The sequence below is a fragment of the Mastomys coucha genome, unplaced genomic scaffold (assembly GCF_008632895.1).
Source record: "Mastomys coucha isolate ucsf_1 unplaced genomic scaffold, UCSF_Mcou_1 pScaffold5, whole genome shotgun sequence".
NCBI classification, from domain to species: Eukaryota; Metazoa; Chordata; class Mammalia; order Rodentia; family Muridae; genus Mastomys; species Mastomys coucha.
The window spans coordinates 75,248,588-75,269,391 of record NW_022196911.1 but is presented as its reverse complement, the minus strand read 5'-3'; the positions used below and the strand labels follow the sequence as shown (position 1 = coordinate 75,269,391).

Sequence of the window (20,804 nt, the reverse complement as noted above, 5' to 3'; positions counted from 1 at the left end):
ATATACATAAAGTAACGTTTCAAAAAAGAGTAACATTTATATTTTGTATACACAGTTTACTAGAAGATTAATAAAAAGCACCAGCCAGGTATGGTAGCACACACCTGTATTCCCAACACTTTGAAAGCTCAAATCAGAGGTTTCTGAGTTTGAGGCTAGCCTAGCCTACATAGTAAGACCCTGTCTTAAGTATTAAAAACAAAACATAACAAATGCCTTAAAGCTAGTTAATGTTTAAAGTCTAAGGATGTTAAGTAAGTTATAAATGATCAACTTTCACTTTTACTCTCTAGAGCAGCATGAATATAAGAAAGTGAAGTGTGTGTGTGTGTGTGTGTGTGTGTGTGTGTGTGTGTGTGTACATTTGTGAGTCCAGGTGCTCCCAGAATCTAGTTTATTCGGTATTGCGCCACAGCTGGAGTTGCAGGTGATGATGAACCACCTGATGTAAGGACTGAGGACTGAACATGGGTCTGTGCAAGAGCAGGATGTTCTTTTTTTTTTTTTTTTTTTTTAAATCAATTTGCTTGTTTGTTTGTTTATTATGTATCCAGCATTCTGCCTGCATGTATGCCTGCAGGCCACTAGAGGTCACCAGATCTCATTAAAGATGGTTATAGGCTACTATGTGGTTCCTGGGAATTGAACTCAAGACCTCTGAGGGATGTGCTCTTAACCTCTGAGCCATCTTTCCAGTCCTGTATGCTCCTTTTTAAAAAACTTAAGGATTTATTTTTATTTTATGTGTTTTGCCTGCATGTATATCTATGCACAATGTTCCTGCAGTACCCTTGAAGGCCAGAAAAGGGTGTCAGATCCCCGGGAACTACAGTTACAGACAGATGTGACTTGTCAGCTGGGTGTTAGACTTGAGTGCTCTACAAGTGCAGCAAGGGCGCTTAGCTATTAAGCCATGCCTGTAGCCCCTTAACATTTTCCTGTTAGTGACTCACCCTGGCTACACATGAGAACCACGTAAAGATGTCAATACCTACCTCTCACACCCTCCACCTGACTCCAGCTGACATTCAGGACAAGTACTGGGTGTTCCTTCCTACCTCCCTAGATTGTGTTACCTTAGCCCTCACATTATGTCTGTCAAACTCTTGTTACTTTAAATTCTGGGTTACATCTTTAAATGAACTGTGTGTTGAGGGGCACGTGAAATCAAATTATTTTCTTTCTCTTTTAATGTGTATGGGTATTTTGCTTGTATATTTGTCTATGTACTACATATGTGTCTGGTGCCCAGAGAGGCAAGAAGAGGGCACTAGATCCTCTCTGGTCCTGGAGTTACAGGTGGTTGTGAGCTGCCATGTAGGTACTGTGAGCTGAACTTGGTTGTTTGGAAGAGCAGTCAGTGCTCTTAATTGCTGATACAAATTTTCTCATGAATTTACTACTAGTTTTAAATAAAAGTTCATCTCCCTAAACAGTAAATCATAACCATGTTACACCAGACAAAGCAAAGGGTCGACAAAATGAAAATTAAAGCCCTAGAGGGCTAGCCGACCCTCAGACCAGTATCTTTCTCTTCCATCTCTTCTGGATGCCCTGTTCTAGTCCATTTGCTGTTATAAGGTCTGTGGGTGGAGTAAGGGCTGGTTGGTTGGTTGTTCTGTAATTCAGGCTGGCCTCAAAGTGTGATGATCTCCACCACACCAGAGCCTCTGCTCCACCTCTAAAATGCTGAGATTACAGGCATGCATCATTATGCCAGACTCCGCTTGTCTTTTTCAAGGGTAAAACAGACCTGGTTGGAAATGACTTCGGACAATGTTCACATTTTCTGCAATTAAAGATGAGGTTGGGAGGCAGACACAGAAGAGTAACTCAGTCATCCTCAGAGTTAACTGTTATAAACAAATACTTCTCAGAGAAAATTAAAACAAAATAACCTCTTCCTAAAGACAGAAAAGTAACTAAGAAATTCCTTCCATATTAAACATATTTGTCAAATATTTTCAAGTAAAACAGAAAACTTTTATGTACTTCAGGAATATTTAAAATCCACTACTAAATAATTGATTTTAAGCCCACATCCTAAAAATGATACCTTAATGGGAACTTAGGAAAAAAAGAGTAAAGATATCTACAGAGTCAAAGTTGCCTCAGTTATTTTTGAGCAAAACCATTTTTATTTTCTACTCCTGGATATAATGATTATCATCTGAATCTAAAGATTTAAAAGTAAATTAAAATAGTAAATTAAAAGCTTTGTAACAGCAGGGTGTTGTGGTGGCACAAGCCTGTAATCCAGAATTTGGGAGGCTGAAACAGGAAGACTGAAAGTTGAAGGCTAGTCTAGGTCATACAATGACACCCTGTTCTCAAAAATAAAGCTTTAACACCCCAATTAAAAAGTTTGTTTATAACATTTTAAAAAAAGATTTATTTATTTAATGTGTATGAGTACACTGTAGCTGTACAGATGGCCGTGGGCCATCATGTGTGTGGCTGCTGGGAATTGAACTCAGGACCTCTGCTGGCCCTGCTCCCTCAGGCGTAATTCACTGTAGCTGTCTTCAGACACCCCAGAAGAGGACGTCCGATCTCATTATGGGTGGTTGTGAGCCACCATGTGGTTGCTGGGATCCGAACTCAGGACCTTTGGAAGAGCAGTCAGTGCTCTTACCCGCTGAGCCATCTCTCCAGCCCTTTTTATAACATTCTATTACATTCCATTACTTTTAAGTTCCTTCACGTTAAGAACTAAGTCATATTAATCTATGCTCCTTGGCAGTGACTAATGACAGGGATCCACAAATTGGCATTTACTGTATCTGCTATACTATGCACCCAGGAAGTGTTTACATTTATTTACATCCCATAATAAGTTAGGGATTGCGATTTTCACTTTTCATATGAGGCAGAGGCTAGAGAAAGACCTGCTTACAGCAATTTTCCTTCAGAGACACTCATACTCTTCAGTAGACTTGGTAGCTTAGTCAACTTCTTTTGTTGTTGTGGTGTGTTTTGTTTTGTTCTTTTTTTGAGACAGTGTTTCTCTGTGTAGACCTGGCTGTCCTGGAACTCACTTTGTAGACCAGGCTGGCCTCGAACTCAGAAACCTGCCTGCCTTTGCCTCCCAAGTGCTGGGGTTAAAGGTGTGACCACTGTCCGGCCTTAGTCAACTTCTTATTTGGAAAGTATTACGGGAACTGGAGAGATAGCTTAATAGTTAAGGAGTGCACTGAGTTCCATTGCCCATCACCTGTGCCCAGGCAGACCTCACCACCAAGAGCATCTCAGCTTCTGGGGGTCCTGGGCCCTCTTCTGGCCAAGAGGGCTCTCATGCATATGTGCGTACATATACATAAAAATAAAAATGTCTCCTTTTTAAAGGAAGCATTGGAGCAAATGTACAGCGCATTGGTAGAGTCATGACGCACAGTACCAAACTCAAATTGGTGTGAATAAGCTACTTAGACTTTTCCTTATGCTCTGCCTACAGTTTCCTAGGGTGGTATCAGGAGGAACACTCCCACGCACTGCTCACCTACCATGTGAGGCATCATCTTATCCAGTGCTCATAATATTCCGAAATAATACTTCTTCAGAGGAGGAAATGGTGACTGAGAAGGACACTGACTTGCCTAAGATCTAAACAACACTCATTTCTTCCAATAAGAAATCTCCCTCAGGGGCTGGTGAGATGGCTCAGTGGGTAAGAGCACCGACTGCTCTTCCGAAGGTCCTGAGTTCAAATCCCAACAACCACATGGTGGTTCACAACCACGTGTAATGAGATCTGACGCCCTCTTCTGGTGTGCCTGAAGATAGTTACAATATACTTATGTATTAATAATAAATAAATCTTTGAGCTGGGGTCCACTGGAGTAAGCAGGGTACACCGGAGCGAGCAGAGTGACTGGAGCGAGCAGGGTTGACTAGAGTGAGCAGAGGTCCTAAAAGTCAATTCCAAACAACCAGATGCAGGCTCACAACTATCTGCACAGCTACAGTGTGTACTCATATGCATAAAATAAATAAATAAATCTTAAAAAAGAAATCTCCCTCAGAATTTACCTCAGAATAGACAATTTCTTAAGCAAGAGTCCCATCTTAAATTTTTTGATTATATAACCACATGACTGAAGAGTAAGGGGTCAGCTACAAACATCAGCTACAAGCACCTAAAGTTATATAGATTGTGTTTCAAAATGAGCTCTGTTGAAGGAGCACACTTGCTAGTCATTCTGTGGCATATTGCACTTCCTGTAACTGCTATTGATAAACTTCCTCTGCTGCACAGAAGCCATCTCAGTGTGCTAGAGGACCATTTTTAATCTGCACTGAAACATCCCTTTGCTTTCTCAGCCAAATCACCAACATGCCCTGTTAGAACAAGAATTTACATTCTACGAAAGAAGTTCACAGGTAAGCACTCCTTGACACAGGCCCTTTGATTTCTGATTTTAGTTTTGCTTATTTACTTGAAAAACTAAAACATTATTAGTGTTTTACAGCTAGTTGAAATCATCTCTTGACAGTTTAAAGATGTCTACAGAAAGTTTCTGTGGCTCTGCTGTGTAGAATTTTATAAATTTATATTCAGGGTTGATACTATCTGAAAGATTTTTATCAAGATTTTAATATTATCAGCCCTTTGATGTTTACTCAGTCAAAATATTTAACATCACTTTAATAATTTTAAGTAAGCCAAGAGTTAAAAATAAAATCAAGTTCTATAGGCTTTGACTAAATTTACAATCTCTAAAATATTGTTTAAAAAATTCTAGGGGTGGGGCACAGCCTACCTTACATGTATAAGGCTTTGGGTTTGGTCCTGCACTATAAAAGACAGGGAACATAGTCTAACTCACTTTCTACACAGACTTTCTACTCATAAAGATTTAGATTATCTCATCAGTGTTTTTATATGTAGACCAGGCCAGCCTATAACTCATATCTTTCTGTCTCGATCTAACAAGTACTGGGTTTAAAAGCATTCACTAGCATTACTGGCGTAAATTATTTTTGTCTAACTCTTTTAGTTTATAAACCATGAACGGTGGTCACCTTTGTTTTAACTTAAAAAGAAATTAGATGGCTACTTACTACGTGGTTTTGTATAAAATAAATTTTATATTTAAGTAATAATTATGATATATAACTATTAAGTCATTTAAAAAGTTCCATAAGGCAAAAATATTATGATAAAATGGGTATGTGTATATTTATATGTGTGCTTATGCCACACACTCTTAACCTGTTAGTGAAGGATATAAACAGAAAGAAACATCCACAGAAAGAACTTTTTGTAAAAATTTGTTTTAGTATATACAAAAGATACTTGCCTTGTGATTATTAAATAGAACAATTACAAAATAAATAAATAAAAGTGCACTGAGCTTCTAAAGATCTGCAATCCCAAAGAAAAATAATTTGGAAGTTGGTTAGATCCTATTTCAATACTTCATCAACATAACTTTTCTTTATAGCAGTCTGGTTTAACTAATTAATTTTGGTTTTTCAAGACAAGGGTTTCTCCATGAGTCCCAGCTGTCCTGGAACTCTCTCTGTAATCAGGCTGGTCTTGAACTCACAGAGATTTGACTGCCTCTGCCTCCCGAGTGCGGGGATAAAGGGTATGCATCACCACTGCCATCAGACTTGGTTTCAGTATGTTACATAAGCTAAAAAAATAAAGATGTTTTTAAGCTCAGATTTGTCTAAAACAGAGCTAGTCTCAAGTTTAACAGTTGCTATGTTTTCAACAAGTTCCTACATAATTCTAATTAGAAGTATCATGCAATTCTGAACTTGCTAGATATACATCTGATGGCTTTTATTGCTCAATCTTTAAAGGAGTATCACAAACTTTTCAGTGTACTATAATTCTGACAACTCATATGCTAACTATTCAGAACTCCTAAACTGATCACACAGACTCCTAAACTGATGTGGGCTTCCCAGTATTTCTTTTCCTACCCTTTAGTAAGCCTAGCTACAAAGTTACTTACACATCCCAGAGACCTTACAGGAGTCTTTTTCTGCCACAAAGCCTTTCTTGTTCTTCATTATACAAAGGCTCCAGCATGTAGCAGAAGTCAAAGGCTCAGGGCAGCACGGTTTCACACTAGTGCCACTGCCTACGGCTGTGACAGCTTGCCAAGTTAACCAACCTCTCCCTCTTTTTTTTTTTTTTTTTAAATCTGAAAGATGAAAATATGACCACCTAGGACATGCAAATAAACCTTATTACTCAGGAATTTTCTCATGTTCAGTAATGGTAGTTATTATTACTGATTAAAAATTGCCATAAAATATACTTGTAATTCAAGATTGATTTCCTTTTCTGGTTCTTCCTGTTATGGTTTTAAAATCTCACTAGTTTAGAGATAGAACTAGTACTCTGTGTCTATCTCTTATATGTATACTATAATTTACCTGTCGCTGTTGGTTTTGGTTTTTGGGGACAGGGTCTCCCTACAATGTAACCTTGGCTAGCCTGGAACCCACAAGCAGACCTGGTTAGCCAAGGCCTCCCTGCCTCTGCCTCCAGAAATGAAGGCAGGAGTCTCCACATTCAGCTATAATTCATTTTTCTTATATCAAAATAACTGAAAGACCCAACTTTGTTTGTTTATTTGAGACAGGGTATCACTATCTAGCCTTGGCTGGTTTGGATCTCCTTAAGTAGCCCAGGCTGGCCTCAAATTCATGGAAATCCACTTACCTCTACTTCCAGTGCTAGAATTAAAGGCCTAAGACACCATGCACAGTTCAAAGACAAAATTTGACATAGCGATCTACACTTATCCTTTTTTTCTAAGGAATGTTTTCCAAAGTTCATCAATTCCTTATTAAAATGATATATTTCTTACAATAGCCAATTTAACAGCATTAATTTTACTTAGGTAATTTTGTGGTAATAGGGACCAAACTCAGGGCCATGTTCACAGCAGACAATGGCTGTAGCCCTGGCCTGGAAGTATGCATCAGGTACACGCCCAACATCAGGGAGTTCCTATTTCATTGTCACTGTGCTTGCATACAGAGTCACTAAAAATACTTACATTTTCCTTTAAAAAAAAAAAATCAAACAGGAAAAACGAAGAACCAAAATGCAGATTTAAACCTCAGATTTTAAATATAGAGAGAAGTATTGCTATGACAAGGTTGAGAAATCTAGATTTTCCTGAGTAGGAGCGTAAAGGCTTTCTAAGAAAGGCTTTCTTATACAGACTGTTCACAGGCTCTCTGTAGTTGTCAGGCTTGCGCTTGGGTTGTGTCAGGGAAGTGAGGGTAGGGAAAGCTCAAGGGCCCTTGCAGTAGATGGAGCCTGGAATAAAAGTTTGTTTGAGGATGGGTCATCTAGCCTCTGTCCTGGAAGGTCAGCTCTTTGTTGTTAATTCTTGTTCCCACATACAGGCCAGTGACAGGAAATGACAATCCCCCCACAAGCCTCTTTAGCCATGTCAATTCTCTTTCCCTTCCCCTCTTTCTCTCTAGCTGCATTTGACCTACTATAGGCCATCCATCCCCCTTCTCTGCAGAAGCAGTGTAGTTTAGGAACATATCCATTACATAGTTGGCAATATGTTGAATAAGCTTCTGTATTATAGGTAACAAAACTAGCTTCATAAGTCTGAAAAGATTGAGGCTTCCTGCCTCCAAATTATTAAATCCAAAATTTCTTTTTTTCGTCTTGAAGCTTCTTTCTAGACTACTCCAAGCTGCTGGAGTGAGGTTCTAACAGGTTCCAGCACTCTACTGTGGCAGGTCCTAGGATGTATGTGACAGAAATGACGAGCAGGAGCATGTGGAATGCTATTTGAAAAGTGGGTTTTGCTTTTACGACTGCTGACAAGTGGAAACATCACCTTGAAGTCTTGAGCTTCCTACTGACATCAGAGGTGATGAGCCTATCAAAGCTGATTTTACAAACCACACTGGGTTTTATAATTCTACTCCTGTTTTAGCTGGTTCCTCCTCTATTTCCTTTTTCAGCTAACTAAAAAGAGGAACCATATGGTTTCTTTATTTTAAGCAAAGTCACAAAAGAGGAAACATTTTTAGCTGGAGACAATTCTATATCTTCTGTTGCTTCGGAAAGCATTTTCTAAAAACATTTATAAAAGGAAACTCTGAATGCCATTTTCTAACCAAAGCTTTTTTGGGTAAGTAACCTACAAAATTACTGTGTGGAACGGTATGAATGATGACCATCTAATGATGAGTCAGACCCTCATATCCCCGCCAAAAATTTCAATGTTTCCCGTAAAAAACCTTAAAAGATGGATAAAGCCCAGAATTTAACTAAGTTTCCTTTTCTCTGCTTAAATTATGGTAGAAGGCTTAATAAAAAGTCAAAGTGAGATGGTAAAGAACCAAGAGGCCAGTACAGATTAAATATTTGCTGAGCAACTAAAATGAAAGGCATGGGGAATCTATGTTAGAAAATATGCCACGGTGAGGGAACAGATACAAATCAGACTCTAGAACCACAGGGTACAATCTCATGCTGTCACTAACAGCCACAACCCAGACAAACTGCTCAACTCATTCTAAGTTGCTTCTGTGAAGGTTAAATAAGTATGTGAGTCACAAATTTATAGCATATTCTATAAACGTATTTTCTTCCTTTTTTTCTACCTTTGTGGAACTGTCTTTTAAATAATCTCATTTGAGGCAATGAGGATAATAATAGAAAATGTGCAAACAACATAATAAAAACAACTATTCAGGTAAGGAGAAGCAGTAGTGAGGCACATCCACAAAGAAGGGCCAAAGAAACCAGCAAGACAGCACTCTGAGGAGGCTCAGGGAACAGCTATCTGTGCCTGTGGTCAGCCAGAGAACCAGGTTTCCAAAGGGAAATATAAATTGAGGTCTACATGATGAAGACAGGTTCAGACATATAGTCAGCAGAGAAGAGGACCAGGCAAAGAACACACTAAAGATGACAAAATGGCATGATTTAATGTGTTTAGGAGTATCCAAGGAAGTTAAAGTTTGGTTTGTAAGGTTTTCTCCAGACAGAGATATGTATCCTTATATGAACTAGCAACCAGGTCATGCATGTTTTAAGGGTAATTAATTGGCACCAGGCAAGGGACTTCAGAGAGCTATTTTAAATTTTAGGCTTCAAGCACGATAAAGAAAATATAAAGAAGAAATAGACTAAGAAAAAAACATTATCTTTTTTTGTAAGTCCAGGTCCTTCTGGCTCAAGCATGGGATCTCAGCAAGGCCAACCTGGGCTACACAGGGCAAGTGTCTTAAAACACAAAAATAAACAAGAGAGAAAATGAACAAGAAGGATACCATTTGTCATCATCATTTTATTATGCTAGCAGTAGCTGGTAAAGAAATAAAAACTACTCAAATTGTCAAAACCTTCTATTGTATCTTTGGAGTCCTAGAAAAATTAATTTCTTATCATATATAGAAACTAGTATCTAACAGTCTGATCTTGTCCTTCCTTAATGTTATGAAATAGCACAGCTCTCTCAGAGAGCTGATACTGTACTCGAGGATGTCCAGAAGAGCCGTTATCCTCATCATTGACAATGTCACTTTAGAGCTTAAGGCAACTGAAAACAACAAACATAGTTGACCTCACACAGAGTTAAGTGGACAGTATACAGTCAGAACTTTGGAACTTAGGTCCCAAAGCTTCAGCATCTACGACATCCCACAAAAGACAGCTGCCAAGCCTGTGCTGAGCCCTGCCCAGGCGCCAGTGCACACTGTTTGGGCTGGAGGCAGATATGCTTAACTAGCTCTTTACAGTATTCTAAGATTTAGATCTGCTTCAGTATCTCTGGGAAACCTTTCCAAAGTTCTCCCAGGCCAAGTTAGCTCCTCTGTTCATCTACCAAGTATGAGGAATCATCAAATTATTGTAATTACTTTTATTTTTTTAAGACAGGGTTTCTCTATGTTGCTCTGGCTGTCCTGGAACTCATGCATACCAAGCTTGCTTCAAACTCACAGAGATTATTTGCCTCTGCTGGGATTAAACGTGTGTACCACCACACCTGGCTGAGATTACTTTCTACCTGCTAATTTTTACCACAAGAATTTAAAACACCTGAAAGCAACTTTTTCTTTTTTTAATTTATCAAATTTAGACTAGGGTCTGATGCAAAGATGGTCATCCAGTATCAGAATCAAAGAGTAATGGGCTTACTTACTTACAGACAGCAAACAGAGCAGAGAGCCCATGGCAGCAGGTTGAACCTGCACACTCAAGACAGTATGAAATGAAGGAGTGGAATCTGAGGAACCTAGAGGGGCTGCAAGGCTAAACAGATTTTAGAAAAGAATTCAGATTACTTCCCAGGAACTCCAATGCTATACTATAAACTGGAACATTACACTGTGTCAAGTAGAAACCAGAATAAAATTTAACCAAATGCCTAACTACTGTATGTCAGGCACTGTAATGAAGAGTCCAATGTAATTAGACACCAAGTGACAGCTAACCATCTTTCTTTTTCTTTCATTGTGAAATCACTGGTAAGGTGGGAACATCTGAAATGGAATTCAAGTATTTGCTCTTCATTTTGCTTTGTCAATACCTGAACAATACGTTTTTCTCAGTGACAGAAGCAATTACAACAGAGCAGCAGTCACAGTCTACTTTAATTACATCATCAATGTTATATGTTACAACTGATTCTCAAAACACGGTAGGGAATGCTATGAGTCAAACAACACAATTCAACATTTCTTCTGGACGACAAGTACCACCTGCCCAAACCACCCCTGAACAGGCAACACCCGCTGTCTATGTCTCTTCAAGACCACTTCCTTACAACACCACCAGACGAGCAGTATCAGCGGCCAACAACTCCTTCCCACAAACATCATTATCTGGGTTCACTCTGACTAGTCAACTACCACCTTCTGCCTATAATTCTACCAGACAACCACCAAAACCTCTTGTCTATACTTCCACACAACAGCTACCATCACCTGCTCCTACTTCTTCTGGAAAACCAGTACTAGAGACTACTCATAGTCGGCCCACAAAATCAATACCAACCATTTATTTATCAAGGGACACACCACCACCACCACCACTCACTTCAGAACCAACGAGTGGCAAAGGAACTGCTCATAAAAACAACCACAATGCAATAGCTGCCATATTAATTGGTACAATTATAATTTCTATGTTGGTAGCTATACTCATGATTATACTGTGGAAATACTTGAGGAAACCAGTCTTAAATGATCAAAACTGGGCAGGTAGGTCTCCATTTGCTGATGGAGAAACACCAGAAATGTGTATGGATAACATTAGAGAGAGTGAGGTATCCACAAAACGTGCATCTGTTGTTTCACTTATGACTTGGAAACCAAGCAAAAGCACACTGTTAGCAGATGACTTAGAAGTTAAGTTGTTTGAATCAAGTGAACACATTAATGATACCAGCAACCTCAAGACTGAGAATGTAAAAGTTCAAATAAATGGTTTATCAGAAGACAGTGCTGATGGGTCGACAGTTGGTACAGCCGTGTCTTCTTCAGATGATGCAGATCTTCCCCTGCCACCTCCTCTTCTTGATTTGGATGAGAATCTACCAGACGAGCCCACAATGATAGTTGTACCTTCTTTACCAAATGATTGTACCAATCTCCAACCATCTCCAGATAGTCTAAACCAAGTGTGTGAAGAACATCATTCCAAGATCCAAGAGCCATTCCCGCCACCCCCTGACTCATTTAATGTGCCTCTGTCAGCAGATTTTACAAACAACCAAGAGTCTACCCATGAGGCTCAGTGCCAGGAGTTCTCTACTCCTCATCTCACAGACTCCCTGCCATCTCCACCTACAGAGCTGCTGTAAAGTGACAGTTTGCTTTTTAGCCTATCCTCCATCCTGAGATTGCTCCACCCATTCCTGTCCTCATAGTATGGTTCACAGGACATGACAACTGGCATCCGAGTGGCTGTTTGTTCAGGAACTACCTGACACCTGACTGAAGCCCAAGTACATGGGTAGATTATTACAGTGGTATGCTTACCAGCTACACAAGTAATTTTTTTAAAGCAGAGTACCTTTTATATATGTCAATGATAGATATGTCAATAATTTAATCAATTTGGAAACATATGATCCTATATACTTATTATTACCCAATAGATTTTCTCCCTGAAAAGCTGTATATAAACTTAAGTAAATAAAATTCTATTTTTTCCACCTCAAAATTTGGGGTATAGTAGAAATGAGAAATTTTAAGTTGTCAAAGCTTTAATACTTCAAATATTAAGTAAAGATTTTAATTTATAGAGATTAAAATATATATCTAAGAACAAGACGTTTCCATTTTTGGGCTTACTGGAAACACACAGACACAAACTGTATTAAAACATGAAGTCTGAGGTGCTGTGTTGGGGAACATTTACCCTGAAAAAGTGAGCACCTACCATAAAATGCAGAATTTTCTTTTTTCTTCATAATTAAAAATTTTATGTATATAAGTGTTTTGCCTGAATGTATATATATGCATTATATATATGGATGGTGCTTGAGGAAGCCAGAAGATGGTATTAGATCCTCTGGAACTAGATGGCATTACTAACATTTGCCAACTGCCATGTGAGTACTGGGAACTGAATCCAAGTCTTGACCACTGAGCCATTGCAACTCCTTTCTTTTTCCCTCTTCAAATGTTTGGGGCTTGGGGGTGGAAGTGCAAGGAGATAGGCTGTATTTGGAGGTTAGAAGATGACTTGTTGGAGTTGATTTCTTTTCTTCCACTCCAAGGATAGAATTCAGAACTCAAGTCATCAGACCTGACAGCAAGCACCTTTATCCTTTAAGCCCATCTTACTGGACCCAAAATGTAGACATTTTTCTAAAATGTTAGGGAAGCATAAATTAAGCACTTAGACAAAATCAAATGGCATGGAGGGTGGGAGAGAAAAACAGAAGTGGGCTGTGTGTGTGCATCCCTTCCCCGGCACGCATGATACCTGCCTGTGTGAGGGTGTCTGTGGATAGGATACCTGGAACTGAAGTCACAGGAAGTTATGAGTTGCTGTCTATCATGGGTGTTGGGAACTGAACTTGGGTCCTCTAGTACAGCAGCAAGCTCTCTAAACTACTGAGCCATCTCTGCAGTCCAACCACCTTTTTTTAAATGTAGAAATTTAATCATCACCTGAAGATTGTTGAGTATGAGATACTCATAATAAAAGTGGGTAAACTTTTATTAAAGCAGAGGGGCCAGTGGGTACTGGCTACTTTGTGCGGACATCAATGGGGCTGCAGAAATGATCATCAGCCCAACAAGCACATCCTTTCTTATTATTATATTATTACAAGTCCAAGAAAGGACAGTTGCTGCTTAGAGCACAAATTTTGGGACTTTTCAGGATAGAATATAGTATTTATTTGTAACGTTAGTGTTCAGATACGAAAAATCCCATGTGGAATAAAAACAAGAAGGTTCCTGAACAGTGGAGTTTTACTACTACTGTTAGTATCACTACTACATATTATTATTATTTTATATAATTATTAATAAACAACAATTATTATATATAACTATATGTAAATTTATTGTTGCTGTTGTTTGTGTTTGCTGAGACAGGATTCCTCTGGTAGCCATGGGTATCCTAGAACTATCGATATAGACCAAGCTGTCCTCAAACTCAGATATACACCTGCCTCTGCCTCCCAAGTGCTGGGACTAAAAGCGTGTGCTACCACTGCCTGGCTTACAATAAAATTTCTTACATGTGTCTTCAAATATGATTTTAAAACTAATTTATGCTGTAGCAGTCACTCAGGAATTTTAAGAATTTCTTGTATTTAAGTATCTTGATTAGAGTAATGAGATGTAGCAGTCTGAATGCTAATCTTCCACCTCCTCTTGTCTTACTTGTGGGACCAAAAGGCTCTTTCCAAAGTTGTTCCTTTCAACACCTCCCTTACTGACCTCTTCAAAAAAACAGATATTGAGAAATACATCCTAGATAGTACAGTAGCTAATGGAGGAGCTGGAGAGATAACTCAGCAGTTAAGTAGTGCTTACTGCTCTTCCAAAAATTCAAATTCCCAGCACCAACATGACAGTTCACAACTGTTTATTAAGTCTAGTTCAAGGGGATCTGATGCCCTCTTTCTGACTGCATGGGCACCAGGCACACAAATGTTACATGGGCATATATACCCAAGTAAAACACTCACTCATACATACAAAATAAAATTAGTAAGATTCATGTATTTTCATTCTATGTGTATATTTTGTCTGCATGCATGCCTATTACTACTTGTATGCCTGGGGCCTTCCTAGTCAGAAGATGGCATTAGATCCTTGGAGTTATGAACTCAGTGAGTAGCCCTGTGGGTGCAGGAACTGAGCCTGTGTTCTCTGTGAGTGCAAGTGCTCTTTACCAATCTCTTCATCTCCAAATAACAATCTAGGAGTGTAGGACTCAGGTAAATTCTTGTCGGATTTCGTTACCCTTAGCTTTCCCCCTGTTCTCTGTATAGCAGATACTAGAGTTAGCTGGGTTTTTAAATTTTGTTTTAAAAAGACATTCTCTGCAGGGAGGGAACAATTCACATTTACTGCATGCAATTTCCTGTAACTAAGGTCACTGGAAGTTAAGCAGTCTAACGGTGTCATCCCTGTTTAATCAGCAGGAAGAAATGGAAGTTAATAAAAAAAATACAGGAGAGAAGAAAATGTAGGAGGGGATAACAAAAACAAAAACAAAACAAAAACCTCAGAGGAAAGACTCACAACTCAGGATATTACAGAGAAAGGAGGAAGGCATGGGATGGTGAGATGGATCAGCGAGTAAAGGTGCTTGCTGCCAAGCCTGACAATCAAGAGTTTGATTCTGGAGCTCCAAGTGGTAGAAGGAAAGCACTGACTACCACAGGGTGTCCTTTGACTTCCACATGTGTGCTAAAGCATGTAAGCACATGTGGTGCAAACATGCACATGCACACACAAGCAGATACAATAGATACTTTTAAGAGAACTTAAAGGTAGCAATGCAATGGGATGTTCATATTGCACACCAGTGGCGTTCTAACCAGATCTGTATGAATAGCCTGGAAGATCAATTCGTAAAATCCCGAGTTTTTAACTGCTAAGGAAAACAGAACCAGGGAAAGCAAGGGACTAGTTGCAGAAGTCAGCTTTAATTTTGTTTAAGAAGTAGAGTAAGTAGCAAAATACTTGGGAACTTATAATTCAAATGCTCTGTAAACAGAGTAGGACAGGATGATCAGAAATAAACTCAAATACCAAATCATTAGGAGTAAGTGCTGGGACAACTGAACAGATATTTGAAAAAAGAAAACTAGATCCACATTTCACACTAAGAATAGACACTAAGTAGACAAGATCTAAATAGACAGCATAGAGTCGACACAACACAAGAAGATGCTGCTGAATCCCTTTATAATCTGAATATGGGCAAACATCTTCCTAGCTGAGGCTCAAAGTCTAGAAGCAACAAAAAGAAAAGAGAAAATTTTCTAATGTCAAAGCCAAAATATAACTCAGAATTAAAAAGTCAAAAGACAAACACAAGACAGTTGAAAAATTGTAAGTAAAATCAAGACAAAGTACTAATACCTATAAATGTTAAGAAACTTCTTAAAGATGGATAATAGGAATGGACAGTAGAAAAAACAACAACACAAATTTATAAAATAAACATTATCCAGAGAAGAAAAAATATACATGGACTGTTTTTGAAAATATACATAAAGAGGTGACACACACCTCTAATCCCAGCACTCAGAGGCAGAGGCAGTGAGTCTCTGAGTTCGAGGCTATCCTGGTCTACAGAGTGAGTTCTAAGGTATCCTGGTCTACAGAGTGAGTTCTAAGGTATCCAGGGATACACAGAGAAATCCTGTCTCAAAAAGACAGAGAAACCCTATCTCAAAAAGACAAATACACACACACACACACACACACACTATATATATTATAGTATATATCCTTTAAAAAAGTTACTGGTAAAATATGAAACTCTTCAAGCACGAGAGTCACAGCATGCCATTACTGGCAATAATGGAAGTACAGGAACAACTCAGATGCCTTCCAGGACAAGATTGATCAAATAAACTAAGGCATATTCCTCAAGGCATTAAGAAATGAATGAGACAAATCCATGTCTCTTAAAATAGAGTGATATTTAAAATGAATTAATAAGAAAAACTGAGTAAGGCCGGGCAGTGGTAGCGTACACCTTTAATCCCAGCACTTGGGAGGCAGAGGCAGGTGGATTTCTGAGTTCAAGGTCAGCCTGGTCTACAGAGTGAGTTCCAGGACATCCCGGGTTACACAGAGAAAACCCGTCTCGAAAAAAAAAGAAAAAAAAAAAGAAAAATCAAGTAAGATATAGAATATTATACAAACTTTTACAAGAGAAGACAAAAGTATATAATATACACATACATATCTTAATCTGTTTTTTAAAAGAAATACCCGTTAAGATGCAACTACAAACAAACGAGTTGAAAGAAGTTCTCGAGCCGGGCGGTGGTGGCGCACGCCTTTAATCCCAGCACTTGGGAGGCAGAGGCAGGCGGATCTCTGAGTTCGAGGCCAGCCTGGTCTACAGAGTGAGTTCCAGGACAGCCAGGGCTAAACAGAGAAACCCTGTCTCAAAAAAAAAAAAAAAAAAAAAAAAAAAAAAAAAAAAAAAAAAAAGAAAAAAGTTCTCTACACCAACAGGAGCAAAAAAATAGACTGGAGGAGTCAAACCAGAGTAGTATAAGTCCTATGTATACACAGTTACAGCATTCTAACTAAACAGCCATAAAAACTGAAAAGTAGCTGAAAAAAATAAATTTAATATTATGCCATGTTTATGACAAACAGAAAAGAATGACTTCAAATAATTCTGGGTACAAAACTGACTGTCTCTCCTCAATGAAAGATACTCCAGAGCCCCAGCTGGCCCACTGCCTGTCATCTGCTTTCACAGGACTGTCCTTTTCATGCTGCTCTTGGGTAAGACAAACAAGCAGTTAGGTCAATGTTGTTATGTACTCACTAATAAGTGGATATTAGCCAAAAACAAAACAAAACAAAACAAAAAACCAAAAAAACGTAGAGAATACCCAAGATACAGTCCACAGAACTCAAAAGGTCAACAAGCTGAAGGGCCCAAGTGAGGATGCCTCAGTGCCACTTGGGAGCAAGAAGAAAGCAATCCCAAGGGGGGAAGGAAGGGACCTGAGAGGGAATGGGGCTGTGGGGAGAGGGGAACATGAGCTGGTATTGGGTGGTAGAAAAGGACTGAAGCCCTGAGGGTCAGCAGAAAGAATGGAAACAGGCAACCTCTGAAAGTAGGAGGTTGGTGGGACCCTCCAGAATGTACAAGAGACCTGGGAGGTGAGAGACTCTCAGGACTCAAAGGGAGGGACCACAGGTGAAATGCCCTACCTACATTGGGAAGAGGGAACTTGTAGAGCTCACCTCCAGCAGAAAGACAGCATCAAGTGAGGGATGAGGTTGCCATCCCACAGTCAAAACTCTGACCTATAGTTGTTACTGTTTGAAAGGGATGGAAAAGAAGGTCCAGTGACAGGCCCAAAGTGGGATCCAGCTCAAGGGGAGGCCCCAAGACCTGACACTATTACTGAGGCTATGGAGCACTCACAAAAAGGGACCTATCATGACTGCCCTCTGAAAGACCCAGCAAGCAGCTGCAGCTGAAAGAGTTAGATGCAGACATTTGCACCCAACCAATGGACAGAAGCTGCCGATCCCTGTGGTTGAAGTAGGGGAAAGCTAGAAGCTGAGGAGGAGGGTGACCCTGTAGAAGGACCAGCAGTCTCAATTAACCTGAACCACAGAGATCTCTCAGACACTGGATCACCAACCCAGGCAGCATACACCAGCTGATATGAGGCCCCCAATACATATACAGCAGAGGACGGCCGGGTCTCTGTTTAAGTCAGAGAAGATGCACCTAACCCTCAAGAGACTGGAGGCCCCAGGGAGTTTAGAGGTCTGCTGAGGTGGAAAGTGGCGGGGGGGGGGGGGGGGGGGGGGAGGAGGGACATCCTTGTGGAGACAGGCTGGGAGAAGGTATAGGAAGTGGAACAGTCAGAGGGTGGACAGGGAGGGAAATAAAATCTGGAGTTTAAAATAATAAGCAAACAAATAGATTTTAAAAAATGAAAAGGCAAAAGCTGAGAAGTAAAAAAAATTTTTTTTGTTAAAGATGGTAATGTGACTTGAAATGTTGATACAGTTCTGTTGATTCTGTTCTGTCAGTTCTTCTATGCTTTAACAATGCTTTAGTTCATATTTTTATTATTTTGTTGTCAGTAGGAAATTCAGTCAAAAGGTAACTGTGTTAATGACTATGCAATCCTAATCTAAAATCTAAAATCTTCTGAGAGCTCAAAAATTTGGGGAAGTTCAGATCTTAACCCAAAGGATACTCTCATATATGCATGCACATATACATAAATGTATCTTAGTAATTCCAAGCTTGGCAATAATTCTGGTCTCAAGCATTTTAGAAAAGGGATGCTGAGGGTAGAGAGATGGCTCAGCGGTTGAGAGGATTTACTGCTCTTCCAGGGAACCTGAGTTCCTAGGTTTGACTCCCATTGCCCACACGATATCTTACAACCTTTTGTATCTACAGTCCCAGGGGATTTAATGCCATCTTCTGACCTTAGCTAGCAGTAGTCACACATGTATTACATAGAAATACAAGGAGGTAGGGCTGGTGAAGATGGCTCAGCGGTTCTGAAGGTCCTGAGTTCAAATCCCAGCAACCACATGGTGGCTCACAACCATCTGTAATGAGATCTGACGCCCTCTTCTGGTGTGTCTGAAGACAGCTACAGTATACTTACATATAATAATAAATAAAACTTAAAAAAAAAAGAAATACAAGGAGGTAAGACATTCATACACGTACAATAATAAAATAAATAAAACTTTTAAAAATAGGGTTACAGAACCTGCATCAATGACAGTACTTTGGTTCACAATTAGTTATGGAAACAGTCAATTTGATCAAGAATAAAGGTGGCTGGAAAGATGGCTCAGCAGTTAAGAGCACTGGCTGCTCTTCCAGAGGACCAGGGTTCAATTCCCAGCAGCACATGGCAAATCACAATTGTCTATAACTCCAGTTTCAGAGAATCTGGCACCTTCATGCAGATGTACATGCAAGGAAAACATCAGTGCATAGGAAATAAAAGATAAATGAATCATTTTTTAAAAAGTAAATTGATTAAAAAAAAGAATAAAGGTCAAGTGGAGTTGTTGACTAAAATGGGGTATTACTACCTACTATGCAGGTATATAAATACATAACTTAGGCTATATTTACAGCTATACACTCAGCCATCTCTCCACCCTTGAGCATCGCTTTTCCAAACTGCTTGAGACAGAAGTATTTCCTGCTAATGGACTGTTGTGCAACAACTTCCAAGCTTGGACAGATACATGTACATACATATATATATATATGCATATGGCTACTACTACAGTAAGTGGTTTGCTGTGTCACAATGCTAGAGCAATATATCCTCAGATACAAGAGATATGTCAACTTGTTTAATGCTTAATCTAAACTAGTTGCCTAAATAGATATAATTTGTGAAGTTGGTGAACTTATCTAAATTATAATTAATTCTTCTGTATAGCATCTAAGATAAGTTGTAACAAATATTTGTCTTTTAAAAATTATTCTTCTTGCCAAGTATGCCTTTAGTCCCAGCACTTGGGAGGCAGAAGCAGAGGCATGCAGATCTCTTGAGTCTGAGGCCAGCCTGGTCTACAGGATGTGTCTCAAAAGACAAACAACCCAAAAAAAGTAAATATAGTATTTACTTTTCTCAGAGCCTTTAACAGCATTACAATTGCTACATTTGAAATACACTGAAATGACAACCTCTTTTTCTTTCTGAGTACCCACAGTCATCTTTAATACAAAATAGGTTTGAAATGAAAAACGTTATATGCAGAGGAGAATCCGATCCTAATGTGCTTGGATGTTTGGTTTACTATTGGCAGTGCTGAGGGGAGGTTATTAAAGCCTTGGAGGAAGAGCTGGTGGTCTTAAGGCCACTAGGTGGGCTCTGAAGGTTATAGTTTGTTTCTGCTTTCATCTGCCACTGGATATGACCTGATCCTGTGCCGGCGACTGAGCTACTCCAGTGCCCATGTCTTCCCTGCCATGAGCAACTCCTCCTCCTGCAGTTGCTTCTGTCAGGTATTTTGTTACAGTGCCAGCAAAAAGCCACTAATACAGACTAAGCTTAAATTAACTTTGAACCAATTAATTAATTAATTTTTCTTTCAAAAGAAGGCATTTATCAGTATAATTCTGCATAGGTAATTCCACTTCTATAATGACAGAATGAGTCTTCCTAAGGGAGATTTTAAGGCTTGGCAAATTGATCCTTAGTCCTATCCCTGAATTGTATTGGTGGGTACGTGAGCTGACAAGGAATGCTAACTGTCAAAAGCAAACTATTCTCACCTCCAATACAATACTGCGGAATGTAGTACTTCATTATTTTCAGGGATCATGACTAACAACTAGATTCTGAAATCCATACACAGAACCTAAAGTCCAAATGAACACTCAAAGTAAAGCAGCAATAAACCTGAGTCAGTAAGAGTCACTAACGGTGCAGACTGCTTAGATGTCCATCCGTTCTGAGGGACGCTACTTCTACCTACAAGGGGACTCCTACAAGATAGCTCTCTTCTAAGGAGATAAGCAATAGATATCAATACAAATAAACAAATAAAACAACAGTTCATGAGATTTAGCAGGAGATGACACAAAGTATTTAGTACCTAGGTATTTACTTAACATGCAATATACT

At 39.2% G+C, this 20,804-nt stretch overlaps 2 protein-coding genes across 7 annotated transcripts in view; one reads left to right on the top strand and one right to left on the bottom strand.

Moving 5' to 3' along the window:
- Nf1 (neurofibromin 1) overlaps positions 1–20,804 on the bottom strand; it is a 258,357-nt gene that overhangs the window by 53,045 nt on the left and 184,508 nt on the right. The gene's annotated exons all lie outside the window — the stretch shown is intronic.
- On the top strand, positions 4,244–12,442 carry Evi2b (ecotropic viral integration site 2B). 3 transcript variants are annotated; one of them, XM_031355039.1, is made up of 4 exons: positions 4,244–4,380; positions 7,661–7,862; positions 7,957–8,126; positions 10,476–12,442. In XM_031355039.1, exon 4 carries the CDS (start codon positions 10,491–10,493, stop codon positions 11,805–11,807), a length of 1,317 nt encoding a protein of 438 aa, XP_031210899.1. In that variant the 5' UTR covers positions 4,244–4,380; positions 7,661–7,862; positions 7,957–8,126; positions 10,476–10,490; the 3' UTR covers positions 11,808–12,442. The 3 variants fall into 3 exon arrangements, with proteins under 3 accessions (XP_031210899.1, XP_031210898.1, XP_031210897.1); XM_031355038.1 differs by having other exon boundaries at positions 7,661–8,126; XM_031355037.1 differs by lacking the exons at positions 7,661–7,862; positions 7,957–8,126 and having other exon boundaries at positions 4,245–4,380.